The 19,064-nt window shown below is 46.0% G+C and overlaps 1 protein-coding gene across 3 annotated transcripts in view; it reads left to right on the top strand.

Annotated features, from left to right (window-relative positions):
• Window positions 1–3,740: 3,740 nt before the first annotated feature.
• The window catches only part of LOC147709678 (uncharacterized), a 349,189-nt gene continuing 333,865 nt past the window's right edge, over window positions 3,741–19,064 (top strand). The window contains exon 1 of one of the 3 annotated variants that reach the window (XM_086928191.1): window positions 3,741–3,873. In XM_086928191.1, coding sequence (XP_086784317.1) covers window positions 3,783–3,873 — 91 coding nt within the window. In that variant the 5' untranslated portion in view covers window positions 3,741–3,782. The remainder of the gene's footprint in view (window positions 3,874–19,064) is intronic. The other 2 variants (XM_086928189.1, XR_015296720.1) reach the window with 2 other exon arrangements.

Raw genomic sequence — 19,064 nt, 5'->3', positions numbered from 1 at the left:
CCACCATCACAGGTGCGCAATTTCACTTCTTTTTCTGAGTCGCACCTAAAGGTGAGCGTGAGTCGGACTCTGACTCACTCCAGCATTGCAGCAATCAGCTGTGCATATGCGTCACAATAAACCGTTGTTGCACCTGGATAGATCATAGAGATGTAATTTGCTGCAGGAGCCTTGCTGTGTCGGCCACGCGCAGGATGACCCCATGATGTCCCTGTGTCATCACGGAGCACAGCGGTTACCACACTGTGAAGCTGCCGTGAACTTCTTTGATTTGTGCATTTGAGTAAATCGTTCTACAGATCGTGACAAGTAATGTCTTTTTCATATGTAATTTTCATGACAAAAGAAGTAAAGAAGATATTTCTCTCAGAAGTTTCTTCTATTTCAGGTTTGAGTAACTCATGCAGTTCAGATGTGTTTAAGGGCCTTATTGTGCACACAGTCTTCTGTGTCCACTATCCCAGCATACATTTGGGACTACATGTACCAGAATAAACAAGCATTGGCATAGTCAATAGGTCTCGCTTTTGGGACCTTATAAGTATTTAGTTACGCAGCACAATATCCTTGGTGCAACAACATCAACTGTTGGATGGCTAACCACTTATAAGGTCCCAAAGGCGAGACCTACTGGCTATGCCAATGCTTGTTAGTTTTGAGACTGGCGGGGGGTTATGCTCCTCCTCCATAGTTGAGGAGCGGCCCTGGTACTTAGAGCAGGTATAGAAGTAGTTTGTCATTTTAATGCAGGTGATAGGAAAATATGATTGATATTGGTGCAAAGAAATCCCATTATAGGCTTTGAATAGCCAACTTAAAGATGAATTTTAAACTTACAAAATGTATCGAACACTTTTGAATCAGAAGTGCACATGTGGTCAGACACAATGGCATTACTCACAGAGCAAGAAAGACGTTGCCAAGGAGGGTTTTCCTTTTGCCCTATGATATCTGTTTTAATAAGTGGAAGCAAAATACGAGTGGCAGCTGAAAAGACCAATGGATGAAGAGCCCTCGTTATATGTGTGATAAGGGTCCCTCTACTATACATTAAAAGGAAATAGCAAGTCCTAGAGGAGTTCCATGACATATAGAGGTATGAAGCTGCAGCTGAGTGTCTTTTTTAAGGTCACGAAACTGCAGTTGACATGCAATATCCTTATAATGTAGGGTAGCGGTTACTTTATCCCTTACAATACTGTGTATACCGTTGATATTTTATTAAGATTGAAAAGCACAGTGAGCTCAGTAAAAAATATTTAATATATTTTACTTTGTTTCTTTGGCAAACCTGTAAGCAAACTATTGAAATATCAACATTTTAATTCTGAGTCAGATATATGTTTCATTTTTTCTGCTTTTTGAGTCTTTTGGATTAATTTGATTGCTTGTAAATATAACTTGACATATCTGAATTGTCGACATTGCATTGTTGTCCAAAAAACATGGATATCACACTTATTTTTGTAATTGTGATATCATCAATGTTTGGTTCAGGGGCTACTGGGTGAGGCTGTGAGATGATGATAGATGTAGCTGGTTGTGAGAGTAACTGCAAGAGGAGTATGACACATGATGTTGGTATGTTTGTGATACTTCTACTGGGTTTTGTAGGATGGTTGGCTTATCCTGTTGTTTTTGGTCACTGATGGAGGAGGAGTTATGGATCCTTTCCACTCATAGTGCAGTGTTGGGTGCTGCTTAGTGGCCCCACATTGGGTATCTTCCACATACCATTCATCCTGACTCTAACAGGTATGAATGGCAGGGTCGTGGGTGGGCTCCTGGTTGCCAAGATAGAAACTGATTGGATGAGCAATGACATAAACCTCCAGATATTGCTGAAATAGCGCAAAGGCTTAGATTAGTGCGTGCAGCTAGAGACACAAATGTACCGTGCAGGAGAGCGCCTTCTTAACTACTATAAATGTGGACAGGTTGGAGTGCATAGGGGGATAAAGTTGACCCTGTGGAACCCTAAGTCATGGATATCTAAACATGAATGGAGGGTGATACTTAAAAACGCGAGTGGTGTATGTATCGCTGTAACATATGAAACGCATGATTTGTTATTTGTGATTTTCAGTGACAAATACTCTTGTGTACTGAATGTGGTGTACAGTTTCGGTCCTGCAGTATAATTAATAAAAATTATTTATTAAAAACTATTCATGATAAGTGATTCCTGAAGAGTATATCTCAACAGGAAATGTATTGATAAATCATATGGAGAGGAAAAAAGAGAGATTTAAAAAAAACAATAGTAGATATGTCCACCTGTATTAATTGAGGATGATGGGACCTATTCACACAAATAAAACTTTAATTAGAACTGGTGAACAAAAGCACCTCTCCTATGCTTGCCAGAAATTCACAAAGGGAAGTCTAGCAGACTTAAATGTGTTTAAGGAACATGAGAACTCCACCGTGAGTATGGATTTCTCGGAATCCATAAATTATGTTCAAGGGATGGGCACATGGGCGTTCCTGGACATTCCAAGCTTGCTTTGTCTTGGGAGTGTGTGAACTCTCAGAAACAAGCAGGTCTATGTGTAATCACAAGCTCCTGTCATTCCTCTTTCCAGCCTGACAAGGATTTGTTTTTACTCCAGCCATGAGTTGGTGTAAATCCCTTTCCAAGGTGGGAAGAAGTGTGCATCGTCACCAAATGTGATGGGGGTGCAAATGACGAGATTTGTCCAAGGGGAATAATTCTTCCATGGCAGATAAAAAAGAAACATCAAATGGGCATTTGCTCAAAGGGGGTCCAGTTCCTCTCTGTGGAGTTCTCTGCCAAGGAGAGCTGCCTACAGTGGAAATGGAGTGTAAACATGAAAAGGGATTGGCCAAGAAATCTGTATAGAAATGTGTGCCTGAAACTCCTGTGAATATAGATTCTAATTGAAGTTCGCAAATTCCAAAAAGTAGTAAAACTACCCTCGGATAAAGATTAAAAATATGAGTTTCGTTTTACTATTTGAATTTGTGCAGTAGCCCCCAAACATTTCTTAGAAAATTTGATTTATGTTCGTATTTGTGAGACGCTATCACTTTGATCAACATGATATCTTTTCATGGTATTACAAGAATGGAACAAGCCAAACATTGTTTTTTAAAAATGGCAAAGTGTTTATTTCATAGGAGTGACCATTTTAATGCTGAAATAATTTTCACAGAACCTCGAGTCCCAGTTCCATTGGATGCTGTTGAAGGTAAGTGATCCTCATCAAGCTATGGGTAACCTTCTTTTCTTGACCGAGTTTGCCAGGGGTCCTGGAAGCAGTTTCAGGGGTCTCAAGGGGCAAGTCAATGCTGCAAGGTTGGAGGTCCCTGGTGCAGTACTCCTGTGCTGCCTTCATTATTTCAACTGTCTCAAAAGGCTCTCCTACACAGAAGTACTGGACTCTGATGAAAGACTATTTTCAGTAACACATAGATCTTCTCACGAGTAACCTTAAAGGTTAATTCTGCAAGTACTGGCATAGTTTCACAATAAAATCCCTTCGAGCAGTAGCAGCACCCCCCTCCCCTCAGCGCCTTGAGACCCTCACTGGTAAGTAGCGTGCTCTACAAGTACTCTGATTGGTTGATTGATTGATTGATTGAGGAAGCTCCAGGGTTACTCCCTGGGAGTGTCTATATTGCTAGAGGTTGTGCAAGGGATAGTTTTAAAACATCCTTGGCTGGTGTGTTTGCCAGCATCGTCCCTCCTCTCCTTCCTGTGTCATTCTATAAATCCCAGTCAGAGGTGAAGCAGGGATTCAGATATTGCTGTAGACCCCATGATGAAGACTCCAGGTGCAATCTTCCTCCTTGTCGCCCTCCTTGGGTCCTACGAGGCGCATCCAGTGGAGGGAGAGGACCACCCTGCAGGTGAGTGAACAGGGATCAGGTCTTCAACCCCTGAAATCTGAGTGATCGAGATTGTGCTTTTTACTGGAGGGCTGCCAGGGTCTGCTTTGCTGGTAGCGCGTGCTGCTGGATACTATTGTAGCTGGATTACTTTAACGTGTGCTGCTGGGAAGTGGAGTGTAGAGGAACATGGTTGGTGTTTTTTTTCTGTACATGGTTATTGCCAGCTATAGCACATCTGTGCTGTGCTGCATGCATGGTGCTCCCACTAACTTGTAGTGGTGAAAATTGTGCAAGTGAAACTAATGACACAATCAAATATTAGGCAACCAGAAGCTCGACAAAGTTCAGTCCCCTCTGTCCTCTTAGACAAGAACAAACACTGATCAAGTCCATGTTTAGACTGTGAGTTTGACAGCGTAGTTATTGTTGGATGTCCGTTCACTGTCTCCTCTGATGCACTGCTAGAGATGGAGGAAGGTGCTATCTCTGAGTGTGACCCTGCAGTTATTGTTGCATGCTCATTCACTGTCTCCTCTGACACACTGCTGGGTGAGGAGGAAGGGGCTGTCTCTGAGTGTGACCCTGTAGGTATTGTTCATTGTTCACTCACTGTCTCCTCTGATGCACTGCTAGAGATGGAGGAAGGCGCTATCTCTGAGTGCGACCCTGTGGTTATTGTTGCATGCTCATTCACTGTCTCCTGGGATGCACTGCTTGGTGTGGATGAAAGAGCTGTCTCTGGGTTTGGTTCTGTAGTTATTGGTCCATGCTTACTCACTGCCTTCTCAGATACACTGCTAGGCGTGAAGGAAGGTTCTGCAGCATTCAAAATTGCTCACATCCGAAGTCTGATACCTCTGCATTAAGCCACTCTGACATAAGGCATCTGCAGACTGTTGCAGACCCTGGCTGTCGTTCTGAATCAGCATATACAGATCATAGGAATCTTTCTCCTGTCCCTGGCAGGTTGGAAACCCCTGAATTAAAAAAAAATCTTGTGTTGGTGCAGATCTGGAAATGAGAGAAAGAAGGAAACTTCGCATAGGAACATGTAGGTGATATAACCTCGTGGTGGCCAACCTGAAACTAGTCCAAGGGTCCCCATAGGGTATGAAAGGGAATATTCGTAAAATCCCAGCTACATCAGAAGATCAGATTGCAATATGTAAATCCAGCAACTAATGTGAAATGTGAAAGAATGTTACTGAGGAAGGCACTGAGGACCCAACGAAGGCACTGCAACATGATTTCAGAATTTGAAAAAAATAAATTGCACTTGACATGAGGTATTAACATAAAAAAGTTCCCAATCTTTTTGTCATTTGATAGTGTGTAAATTGGGTATAAAGTATCCACGAGGAAGGGAAACCTGAGGGAATCTAGTGTGATTTCATAAAAGAATCAAATGGACCCCAACCCCTATCCTGAAAGGAGTTCCTTCCAAAACTCACATGTTGTATTACATAGATGATGATATACCTGCACAGGAAACAACCATCTGCTTCTAAAACTGCTCAAGACTATTAAATGTGCAATGTCTTATACGTTGGCCATCACCACATCATAAAGCATAATGATAGAGAGTGGGGTGCCCTCTTGCCCCCCCAGTCAAAAGAATGTTTTTTCATAGACCTAATTCCAAGTACCCGGAAAGGAAGTATCTTTGTACCTCTATGTAAGAAGCATTGGAAAAGCCAATAGAGATCTGACTTTGGAAGATTGTCTGAGGGTTTAATATTTATTATTGCAAGTATTTGGCACAAAAGCAAAAGGAATAACATGATAATAAGCAGTGCCAATAAAAAGAAAATAAATAACTATTGCCTATACCTTTAACCCCTTCCGTGCTCGTGACGGAACCACTACATCACAAGCCCAGCGCACCCGTTGCTCGTGACGGAGTGGTTCCGTCACGAGCATGGCGGCGCCATGCGCCCCCCCCCCAGCGTTGCAGCGGAATTACCGCAGTGGCCAAGGGGTTAATAGCAAAATACAGGACTCCTAACAAACAGGTGTATTTAGAGCCGGTAAAGAAATAGTTTTACATTTTAATGCAGGTTGTAGGAAAATATGATTCATAATGGTTCAAAGAAAAAACAGTATAGGCTTTGAGTTGAGCTGTAGAGTTATAAGTGGAAAAGAAAATAGATGTAGAGTCAGAGGTTGTACAGAAAAGAGCAGTAGAATCAGGAGAGGCATGAAGACGTACAGTAGAGTTATGACTAGTATAGAGAAGAGCAGTTGAGTAATGAGTGGAATAGATAACAGTAGAGTCAGGAATGGTATAGAGGACAGTAGTCGAGTCGGAGGTCATATCAAGAAGAGCGCTAGAGTTATGAGTGGTGCAGAGAAGATCAGTAGAGCCAGGAGTGGCACATAGAGGAGCAGTAGAGTCAGGAGTGGTTTAGAGAGGAGCAGTAGAGTCAGGAGTGGTTTAGAGAGGAGCAGTAGAGTCAGGAGTGGTTTAGAGAAGATCAGTAGAGACAGGAGTGGTTTAGAGAGGAGCAGTAGAGTCAGGAGTGGTTTAGAGAGGAGCAGTAGAGTCAGGAGTGGTTTAGAGAAGATCAGTAGAGACAGGAGTGGTTTAGAGAAGAGCAGTAGAGCCAGGAGTGGTTTAGAGAGGAGCAGTAGAGTCAGGAGTGGTTTGGAGAAGATCAGTAGAGCCAGGAGTGGCACAGAGAGGAGCAGTAGAGTCAGGAGTGGTTTAGAGAGGAGCAGTAGAGTCAGGAGTGGTTTAGAGAGGAGCAGTAGAGTCAGGAGTGGTTTAGAGAAGATCAGTAGAGACAGGAGTGGTTTAGAGAAGAGCAGTAGAGTGAAGCATGTGAAAGAGAAGAGCAAGAGAGCGTGGAGTAGAAGAAAAGGTGGCAGTTTAAAAAGTAGTGCAACGAATATCAGTAGACTTAGGAATTGTAGAGAACAGTGATACTGTGAAACATGGTTAAGTGTTTAGAGGTGGAGAAAAGAGCTGTGGATAAAATACTGGAGAGTGAAGGAGCAGCAGAGAAGAGTGGTTCAGAGGAGAGTAGTTGAGTCAGAAATGGTATAGTGAAGAGCAGGGGTGTGATAGAAAAATAGAAGTAGTAGGAAAATAAACCATAGAGGGAAGAACAGAAGTTTAAGGAGCAATAACGAGAAGAGAAATATAAATAATAGAGTAGAGTGAAGATCAGTAGAGCTATTAGCAGTATCAAGATGAGTGTATATAGAAGAGAAGTAAAATGAGGGGCGATAGATGAAGAGTGGTAGAGAGAAGAGACGCATAGAAAAGGATGGTAGGGAATTCCGATTAATGAAGTATTGTTGAGTGAAGAGTAATAGAGAGAAGAACAGTAGGCTTGAATGGTACGGCGCAGAATTACAGAGGCAGTAGTGTAAATGGTGGTAAAGAGAAGAGTGGTAGTGAAGACTAGTAGAGTAAGCAGCGGTAGAGTTTAGGGTGGTAGAGTGAAGCACGATTATGGGAAATATTATAGAATGAGCAACCGGGGAGAAAAGAGCTGCAAAGAGAAGTAGAGTGAAAAGCAGTGTTTCAAGGAGTGGCATTGAAAAGAGCAGCAGAGTGAGGAGTGGTGTAGACAACAGCGATAGGGAAAAGGATAGTGCTGCAAAGAGTTTTGAGTGAAATGCGCTATAGTGAAAAACAATAAAGTGAGGAATCGCAGAGAAGAGCAGTAGAGAAAGAGGGTCACTGCAGATTAGTAGAGTTAGGAGACTTAGGGAGAAGGAGTACAGAGCAGTGAAGTAGAGAGTGGTAGAAAGAAGGGTGGTAGAATGAAGAGCAATAGAGTGAAGAATGGCAGAGGGAAGATCAGTGGAAAGAAGAGTGAAAGTGTTTGAGCAGTAAACTTGTAGATTGAAGAGTGGTGGAGTGAAGAAGGAGTACAGAGAAATGTTTAGAGCCAAGAGTAAGGAGTCTTAGAGAGAATAGTGTGGGAGTAGAAATGTAAGAAGAGGAGAAGAGGACAGGACATGAGGGGTAAGGAACACCTTCATATCTGCCTTCCAAGAGTGAGTAGTTTGGTAAAACTGCATCTGTGTGCAGTTCCTCTGAATATGTTGGATGCTTTTTCAATCCCCTTAATTCCTAAGACGTCAAACCATCTATAAGTATAATTCAGTATGAATATATATGAGCAGCCGGTGACAGTTGTGATGCTAGCCCAGGAGGACTGTGTTTCTAATTCCATTCAACAAACTTTAGTTCGGTCATTGTGGACCATAAAAAATAGATGATACAAATACACACATAGCTAAATTTGAGCAATATTAAATATTCATCAACGCCAGATTATAAAAGATAGCCACAATGCATTTTTAGTTAATCCAGTATCATTACAACAGTTGAGAATAAAAATAAATAAAAGCAAGTTGAAAAAGTGTCAAAAAGTTTAAAAAAATTTAAATGAGAAAAAGTACAAAGAAAAATATTTACGGTTGCTGTGGTGAATTTAACAAGACCCCATGTCTATGCTACATAGAATTGAGGAATCGGGACACAGCAAAAACTGGGGGGGGGGTAAATGTCAGATCTCATTCTATATGCCTCCGAACACTGCCTGCAGTCCAGATTTCTACAAAGTGCTACGGGCCAACGCCCTCTGGCTATTTTATAGCCAGGGCAAAAGAAAAGAACATGAATGTCGGACTCATCAGGGCTATTGAACCAGGACACCCAAGGGAAGGAGCTTTTGACCATTTGCTCGTGAATGTATGAACCAGCAGGGTCCCTATTCTAAACTGAATATATAGCTTTTGTGCTATATGGTTGTATATCATCCAGAAAGGGCTCAAGGAGGCACTGAGCTTTAAAATAAGGAAGTCAGCCGTTAGGTGCTCAAGTTTAGTGTTCCCCTGTATATTAGCTAATCGGAGCGATCTATAGGCTCTTACTAGTTCTAGTCGTGGAATTGTTGGGGACACTTCCTCAGGGTTGCTCCATAGATTAGGTATGACTAGTCTAAGTCATATGTCTTTTATATATGCAAATCATGGTAATTTTCCCACCCCCAGGAGTCCCATAATCCCCTTAAATTCAGACTGATAGATTGCTAATTCAGGGGTCGCCCAAAAGGTCAATGGTCTGAGTCCAATCTCCTCCGCAATAGGTTTAATTCCTGCGGTAGGCCCACGAGCTTTCTCTTAAATTGATTCTCTATTTTGGCCAGCCCGCAAGAGGGGACAGTGACCCCATAATTCCACCCCATACATTACAGCACTCCTAACTTGTAATTCATATATCTCAGCCACCGGGCCAGGCAGTTCGGATGAGGAGTTCCTACAGGTTTTAGCGTTTCCCCCAACCATCTACACAAGCCTGAAGCTTGCTTTGTCTAGTTGCGGGCCCCATTTGAAGGTTTGCGACAACGTAACGTAACACCAAGGTAGTCAAAGGCAGTCACCCTCTCTTACAGAGTGCCGTGCCGTTTAAGGAGGGTTTGGACAAGATGTTTTGGCTGGGTTAAAGCCCATAAATTTGGTCTTTGATGTGTTAATCTCCAGCCCCCTGTTTTTACAAAATAAAGAGAAACTGTCCAGAATCCTTTGGATGCCCATAGGGTACTTAGATAACAACAAGGTGTCATCCACAAACATCATTGCTGGTACCTTACCATGCACCAGCTTTGGGGCATCGTTGTCCACTACCTCATTTAATTGAGCCACCAAAGCATTGATAAAGAGACAAAACAGGGTAGGGGCCAGCAGACACCCCTGCCTTACTCATCTGTTGATTGGAAAGCAGGGGGTCAATTCCCCGGATTTCCCGTACCTTACTTGGGCAAAATTACCTGTATGCAGTCGCATGATCAATAACAACAGGTAGGGCGGGATACCCAATTATTCAAAAACCTCCCACAGTTTGGCTCGGGAGACCAAATCAAAGGCGGATTTCAGAGCAACAAATATCAATTAAAGGCTGCCTATATAATAATTGCAAAAAACACAGTTGATGGACAGAATGCAAAACAATGTATTACATTCAACCCAGTACAAAGATCTGAGCCTAAATCCATCGTTTTTTTTTTTTTTTGCTCTCCACACCACCCTAGGTCAGACACTGGCTATATGCAAATCAGCCTTGACCCTGTGCCTCATGGGAACAGTCCAGCCCGAACTACCAAGCCATGTCTTTCCTAGACCGGAATCAAGCATCCAAGGACCGGTTTCTGGCTATCAGCCTTCTTCAGCCTGGATAGCTTGACTGCAGTGATGTGGAGAGCCTGGGACTCACGTCTGAGCATACCCAGCCCACTCGGGGTGAAAATTGCAAAAAACACAGTTGATGGACTTAATGCAGAACAATGTCTTACATTCAACCCAGTACAAAGATCTGGGCCTAAATCCATCGTTTTTTTGCTCTCCACACCACCCGAGGTCAAACACTGACTATATGCAAATCAGCCTTGACCCTGTGCCTCATGGGAACAGGCCAGCCCGAACTACCAAGCCATGTCTTTCCTAGACCGGAAATAAACCATCCAAGGACCGGTTTCTGGCTATCAGCCTGGATAGCTTGACTCCAGTGATGTGGAGAGCCTGGGACTCACGTCTGAGCATACCCAGCCCACTCGAGGTGAAAATTGCAAAAAACACAGTTGATGGACAGAATGCAGAACAATGTCTTACATTCAACCCAGTACAAAGATCTGGGCCTAAATCCATCGTTTTTTTGCTCTCCACACCTCCCTAGGTCAGACATTGGCTATATGCAAATCAGCCTTGACCCTGTGCCTCATGGGAACAGTCCAGCCCGAACTACCAAGCCATGTCTTTCCTAGACCGGAATCAAGCATCCAAGGACCGGTTTCTGGCTATCAGCCATCTTCAGCCTGGATAGCTTGACTCCAGAGATGTGGAGAGCCTGGGACTCACGTCTGAGCATACCCAGCCCACTCGGGGTGAAAATTGCAAAAAGCACAGTTGATGGACAGAATGCAGAACAATGTCTTACATTCAACCCAGTAGAAAGATCTGGGCCTAAATCCATCCTTTTTTTGCTCTCCACACCATCCTAGGTCATACACTTGCTATATGCAAATCAGCCTTGACCCTGTGCCTCATGGGAACAGTCCAGCCCGAACTACCAAGCCATGTCTTTCCTAGACCGGAATCAAGCATCCAAGGACCGGTTTCTGGCTATCAGCCTTCTTCAGCCTGGATAGCTTGACTCCAGTGATGTGGAGAGCCTGGGACTCACGTCTGAGCATACCCAGCCAACTCGGGGTGAAAATTGCAAAAAACACAGTTGATGGACAGAATGCAGAACAATGTCTTACATTCAACCCAGTACAAAGATCTGGGCCTAAATCCATCGTTTTTTTGCTCTACACACCACCCTAGGTCAGACACTGGATATATGCAAATCAGCCTTGACCCTGTGCCTCATGGGAACAGTCCAGCCCGAACTACCAAGCCATGTCTTTCCTAGACCGGAATCAAGCATCCAAGGACCGGTTTCTGGCTATCAGCCTTCTTCAGCCTGGATAGCTTGACTCCAGTGATGTGGAGAGCCTGGGACTCACGTCTGAGCATACCCAGCCCACTCGGGGTGAAAATTGCAAAAAACAAAGTTGATGGACAGAATGCAGAACAATGTCTTACATTCAACCCAGTTCAAAGATCGGGGCCTAAATCCATTGTTTGTTTTGCTCTACACACCACCCTAGGTCAGACACTGGATATATGCAAATCAGCCTTGACCCTGTGCCTCATGGGAACAGTCCAGCCCGAACTACCAAGCCATGTCTTTCCTAGACCGGAATCAAGCATCCAAGGACCGGTTTCTGGCTATCAGCCTTCTTCAGCCTGGATAGCTTGACTCCAATGATGTGGAGAGCCTGGGACTCACGTCTGAGCATACCCAGCCCACTCAGGGTGAAAATTGCAAAAAACACAGTTGATGGACAGAATGCAGAACAATGTCTTACATTCAACCCAGTACAAAGATCTGGGCCTAAATCCATCGTTTTTTTGCTCTCCACACCTCCCTAGGTCAGACATTGGCTATATGCAAATCAGCCTTGACCCTGTGCCTCATGGGAACAGTCCAGCCCGAACTACCAAGCCATGTCTTTCCTAGACCGGAATCAAGCATCCAAGGACCGGTTTCTGGCTATCAGCCATCTTCAGCCTGGATAGCTTGACTCCAGAGATGTGGAGAGCCTGGGACTCACGTCTGAGCATACCCAGCCCACTCGGGGTGAAAATTGCAAAAAGCACAGTTGATGGACAGAATGCAGAACAATGTCTTACATTCAACCCAGTAGAAAGATCTGGGCCTAAATCCATCCTTTTTTTGCTCTCCACACCATCCTAGGTCATACACTTGCTATATGCAAATCAGCCTTGACCCTGTGCCTCATGGGAACAGTCCAGCCCGAACTACCAAGCCATGTCTTTCCTAGACCGGAATCAAGCATCCAAGGACCGGTTTCTGGCTATCAGCCTTCTTCAGCCTGGATAGCTTGACTCCAGTGATGTGGAGAGCCTGGGACTCACGTCTGAGCATACCCAGCCAACTCGGGGTGAAAATTGCAAAAAACACAGTTGATGGACAGAATGCAGAACAATGTCTTACATTCAACCCATTACAAAGATCTGGGCCTAAATCCATCGTTTTTTTGCTCTCCACACCACCCTAGGTCAGACACTGGCTATATGCAAATCAGCCTTGACCCGTGCCTCATGGGAACAGTCCAGCCCGAACTACCAAGCCATGTCTTTCCTAGACCGGAATCAAGCATCCAAGGACCGGTTTCTGGCTATCAGCCTTCTTCAGCCTGGATAGCTTGTCTCCAGTGATGTGGAGAGCCTGGGACTCACGTCTGAGCATACCCAGCCCACTCAGGGTGAAAATTGCAAAAAACACAGTTGATGGAAAGAATGCAGAGCAATGTCTTACATTCAACCCAGTACAAAGATCTGGGCCTAAATCCATCGTTTTTTTGCTCTACACACCACCCTAGGTCAGACACTGGATATATGCAAATCAGCCTTGACCCTGTGCCTCATGGGAACAGTCCAGCCCGAACTACCAAGCCATGTCTTTCCTAGACCGGAATCAAGCATCCAAGGACCGGTTTCTGGCTATCAGCCTTCTTCAGCCTGGATAGCTTGACTCCAGTGATGTGGAGAGCCTGGGACTCACGTCTGAGCATACCCAGCCCACTCGGGGTGAAAATTGCAAAAAACAAAGTTGATGGACAGAATGCAGAACAATGTCTTACATTCAACCCAGTTCAAAGATCGGGGCCTAAATCCATTGTTTGTTTTGCTCTACACACCACCCTAGGTCAGACACTGGATATATGCAAATCAGCCTTGACCCTGTGCCTCATGGGAACAGTCCAGCCCGAACTACCAAGCCATGTCTTTCCTAGACCGGAATCAAGCATCCAAGGACCGGTTTCTGGCTATCAGCCTTCTTCAGCCTGGATAGCTTGACTCCAATGATGTGGAGAGCCTGGGCCTCACGTCTGAGCATACCCAGCCCACTCAGGGTGAAAATTGCAAAAAACACAGTTGATGGACAGAATGCAGAACAATGTCTTACATTCAACCCAGTACAAAGATCTGGGCCTAAATCCATCTTTTTTTGCTCTCCACACCACCCTAGGTCAGACACTGGTTATATGCAAATCAGCCTTGACCCTGTGCCTCATGGGAACAGTCCAGCCCGAACTACCAAGCCATGTCTTTCCTATACCGGAATCAAGCATCCAAGGACCGGTTTCTGGCTATCAGCCATCTTCAGCCTGGATAGGTTGACTCCAGTGATGTGGAGAGCCTGGGACTCACGTCTGAGCATACTCAGCCCACTCGGGGTGAAAATTGCAGAAAACACAGTTGATGGACAGAATGCAGAACAATGTCTTATATTCAACCCAGTACAAAGATCTGGGCCTAAATCCATCATTTTTTTGCTCTACACACCACCCTAGGTCGGACACTGGATATATGCAAATCAGCCTTGACCCTGTGCCTCATGGGAACAGTCCAGCCCGAACTACCAAGCCATGTCTTTCCTAGACCGGAATCAAGCATCCAAGGACCGGTTTCTGGCTATCAGCCTTCTTCAGCCTGGATAGCTTGACTCCAGTGATGTGGAGAGCCTGGGACTTACGTCTGAGCATACCCAGCCCACTCAGGGTGAAAATTGGAAAAAACACAGTTGATGGAAAGAATGCAGAACAATGTCTTACATTCAACCCAGTACAAAGATCTGGGCCTAAATCCATCCTTTTTTTGCTCTCCACACCATCCTAGGTCATCCAAGGACCGGTTTCTGGCTATCAGCCTTCTTCAGCCTGGATAGCTTGACTCCAGTGATGTGGAGAGCCTGGGACTCACGTCTGAGCATACCCAGCCAACTCGGGGTGAAAATTGCAAAAAACACAGTTGATGGACAGAATGCAGAACAATGTCTTACATTCAACCCATTACAAAGATCTGGGCCTAAATCCGTCGTTTTTTTGCTCTCCACACCACCCTAGGTCAGACACTGGCTATATGCAAATCAGCCTTGACCCGTGCCTCATGGGAACAGTCCAGCCCGAACTACCAAGCCATGTCTTTCCTAGACCGGAATCAAGCATCCAAGGACCGGTTTCTGGCTATAAGCCTTCTTCAGCCTGGATAGCTTGTCTCCAGTGATGTGGAGAGCCTGGGACTCACGTCTGAGCATACCCAGCTCACTCAGGGTGAAAATTGCAAAAAACACAGTTGATGGACAGAATGCAGAACAATGTCTTACATTCAACCCAGTACAAAGATCTGGGCCTAAATCCATTGTTTTTTTGCTCTACACGCCACCCTAGGTCAGACACTGGATATATGCATATCAGCCTTGACCCTGTGCCTCATGGGAACAGTCCAGCCCGAATTACCAAGCCATGTCTTTCCTAGACCGGAATCAAGCATCCAAGGACCGGTTTCTGGCTATCAGCCTTCTTCAGCCTAGATAGCTTGACTCCAGTGATGTGGAGAGCCTGGGACTCACGTCTGAGCATACCCAGCCCACTCGGGGTGAAAATTGCAAAAAACAAGGTTGATGGACAGAATGCAGAACATTGTCTTACATTCAACCCAGTTCAAAGATCTGGGCCTAAATCCATCGTTTGTTTTGCTCTACACACCACCCTAGGTCAGACACTGGATATATGCAAATCAGCCTTGACCCTGTGCCTCATGGGAACAGTCCAGCCAGAACTACCAAGCCATGTCTTTCCTAGACCGGAATCAAGCATCCAAGGACCGGTTTCTGGCTATCAGCCTTCTTCAGCCTGGATAGCTTGACTCCAGTGATGTGGAGAGCCTGGGACTCACGTCTGAGCATACCCAGCCCACTCAGGGTGAAAATTGCAAAAAACACAGTTGATGGACAGAATGCAGAACAATGTCTTACATTCAACCCAGTACAAAGATCTGGGCCTAAATCCATCTTTTTTTGCTCTCCACACCACCCTAGGTCAGACACTGGTTATATGCAAATCAGCCTTGACCCTGTGCCTCATGGGAACAGTCGAGCTCGAACTACCAAGCCATGTCTTTCCTATACCGGAATCAAGCATCCAAGGACCGGTTTCTGGCTATCAGCCATCTTCAGCCTGGATAGCTTGACTCCAGTGATGTGGAGAGCCTGGGACTCACGTCTGAGCATACCCAGCCCACTCGGGGTGAAAATTGCAAAAAACACAGTTGATGGACAGAATGCAGAACAATGTCTTACATTCAACCCAATACAAAGATCTGGGCCTAAATCCATCGTTTTTTTGCTCTACACACCACCCTAGGTCAGACACTGGATATATGCAAATCAGCCTTGACCCTGTGCCTCATGGGAACAGTCCAGCCCGAACTACCAAGCCATGTCTTTCCTAGACCGGAATCAAGCATCCAAGGACTGGTTTCTGGCTATCAGCCTTCTTCAGCCTGGATAGCTTGACTCCAATGATGTGGAGAGCCTGGGACTCACGTCTGAGCATACCCAGCCCACTCAGGGTGAAAATTGCAAAAAACACAGTTGATGGACAGAATGCAGAACAATGTCTTACATTCAACCCAGTACAAAGATCTGGGCCTAAATCCATCTTTTTTTGCTCTCTACACCACCCTAGGTCAGACACTGGTTATATGCAAATCAGCCTTGACCCTGTGCCTCATGGGAACAGTCCAGCCCGAACTACCAAGCCATGTCTTTCCTATACCGGAATCAAGCATCCAAGGACCGGTTTCTGGCTATCAGCCATCTTCAGCCTGGATAGGTTGACTCCAGTGATGTGGAGAGCCTGGGACTCACGTCTGAGCATACCCAGCCCACTTGGGGTGAAAATTGCAGAAAACACAGTTGATGTACAGAATGCAGAACAATGTCTTATATTCAACCCAGTACAAAGATCTGGGCCTAAATCCATCATTTTTTTGCTCTACACACCACCCTAGGTCGGACACTGGATATATGCAAATCAGCCTTGACCCTGTGCCTCATGGGAACAGTCCAGCCCGAACTACCAAGCCATGTCTTTCCTAGACCGGAATCAAGCATCCAAGGACCGGTTTCTGGCTATCAGCCTTCTTCAGCCTGGATAGCTTGACTCCAGTGATGTGGAGAGCCTGGGACTTACGTCTGAGCATACCCAGCCCACTCAGGGTGAAAATTGGAAAAAACACAGTTGATGGAAAGAATGCAGAACAATGTCTTACATTCAACCCAGTACAAAGATCTGGGCCTAAATCCATCCTTTTTTTGCTCTCCACACCATCCTAGGTCATCCAAGGACCGGTTTCTGGCTATCAGCCTTCTTCAGCCTGGATAGCTTGACTCCAGTGATGTGGAGAGCCTGGGACTCACGTCTGAGCATACCCAGCCAACTCGGGGTGAAAATTGCAAAAAACACAGTTGATGGACAGAATGCAGAACAATGTCTTACATTCAACCCATTACAAAGATCTGGGCCTAAATCCATCGTTTTTTTGCTCTCCACACCACCACACCTCCCTCTCCTGTTGGTAATTAACCTGCCGCACAGTTTAATTTCTTTCATCTGCCTTGTGTAGCGCTCGTGCATTGTTTAATTTATTTCATCTGCCTTGTGTAGCGCTCGTGCACTGTTTAATTTATTTCATCTGCCTTGTGTAGCGCTCGTGCACTGTTTAATTTATTTCATCTGCCTTGTGTAGCGCTCGTGTAACATCATTAGCATTGTCTGTATATGCTTAGCTTTGTTTAGCGCTCGTGTAACATCATTAGCATTGTGTTTTCCTGTTAAGCCTGTGCAGCGCTCGTGTAATAACAACTCACTTTGGAAATCTGTAACTCTAGGGGCAGCGCTCGATAACGCTACTTGGCATTCACTTTCACCACTAGCGCTTTCACTGCGGTGCACACCGAGGTTTGCAGCGCTCGAGATAATTGACCTACGCACATTTGTTTACCCTGCAGCCATTTTGCTCTGACCCCTTGGCCCGTCCCAGACCCTCCCTGCACCTAGACCCCGCCTCACTGCTGACCCTCCCACGCTCCGCCCCTTCCACCATCCATTTATGGCCAATGCCTCCACGCGCAGCGTCCACGCGCTACGGACACGCCGAAGGTGAGCCAAAGGTAAGCCCGTCTACGCCCGTCCGCGCCTGGACCGCGCCCAGCGCCAGACCCCCTGCCCCTCGCGCTGCCCAGCCCTCCCGCATTACCTACGATGCCGCCACCCTCCTAGCCCTTAACCCCGGTCGCGCCCCCAACTGCGTCCAAGCCGCCCCTGGACAAACCCATGGACCTTTCTCCTGCTTCTCCTGCAAATTCAGCGGCACCGACAACATCTCCGGTACGACCACACCAAAGATTCCCGACCCCAACCACCTACAATGCATCCTTCTCAACACCCGATCAGTCCACAGGCACGCCATTGACCTATGGAATCTACTAGACACCACTTCTCCGGACATCGCCTTCCTTACGGAAACATGGATGAATGCTTCCTCCGCACCAGACATCACCATTGCCATCCCGGAAGACTATAAGATCACTCGCAAAGACCGTACCAGCCACACAGGAGGAGGAATCGCTATCGTCCATAAGAAATCAATCCGCATCTCAACCAGCTCTGACGCCAACCTCGCCAACTCCGAACACCTTCACTTCCAGATCCACATCGACCCCAAAACCACACTCAGAGGCACCCTCCTCTACAGACCACCAGGACCCCGCGCAAAATTCAGTGAAGACATCACGGACTTCATCACCCCACACGCGCTCCCCTCCAAAGACTACATCCTTCTGGGAGACCTCAACTTTCACCTTGAAAAGATCAACGACCGCAACACCGCCACCCTCGTGGACAACCTCGCCAACCTCGGACTTAAACAACTAGTCACTTCCCCCACCCACATCGCAGGTCACACACTCGACCCCATCTTCACCTCCAGCAACCACGTCTCCTTCAGCCACACCACGGACCTCCTCTGGACTGACCACAGCTGCGTTCACTTCACCTACAACAAACCAAAACCCAACATCCACCTCCAACCCACCCTGCAAAGGAACTGGAACAAAATCACCACGGACCAAATCTCCGCATCGCTCCTTCTAAACACCCCAGCCCTCTCTTCTAACGCTAACGAAGCCGCCGCCAACCTCACCCTATGGCTATCCAACACCGCTGACACCTTGGCACCACTGAAAAAACGTCAAAACAAACCTGGCAGCAAGAAGGCCTCATGGTTCAACGATGATCTCAAGAAGTCCAAGAAACTCTGCCGCTCCCTTGAAAAGGCCTGGAAAAAAGACCCAACCACCAGCACCAAGGACGCCTTCAAAAACGCCACCCGCACTCACCACCAACTAATCCGAAAAGCCAAGAAAACAGCATTCAAGGATCGACTTGACGACAACGCCCACAACAGCAAGGAACTTTTCAACATCGTCAAGGAATTTTCCAATCCCTCGGCCAACTCCAACGACATCACCCCCTCTCAAACCCTCTGCGACTCCCTAGCCTCATTTTTCCACAACAAGATTGCAGACATCCACAACAGCTTTGACAACCAACCCGGAAACCAACCCACCCAACCACTTGCTGATCATCTTCCCCCCGTGAACACCCTTAACGACTGGAACCCAATCTCCACTGAGGACACCATCCGCTTGATGAATTCCATCCACTCAGGATCCCCCACAGACCCATGTCCTCACTACATCTTCAACAAAGCAGACTCCG

This window comes from Lissotriton vulgaris, chromosome 6 (genome assembly GCF_964263255.1).
Source record: "Lissotriton vulgaris chromosome 6, aLisVul1.2, whole genome shotgun sequence".
Taxonomy (NCBI): Eukaryota; Metazoa; Chordata; class Amphibia; order Caudata; family Salamandridae; genus Lissotriton; species Lissotriton vulgaris.
This window is presented reverse-complemented; position numbering and strand designations above follow the sequence as displayed.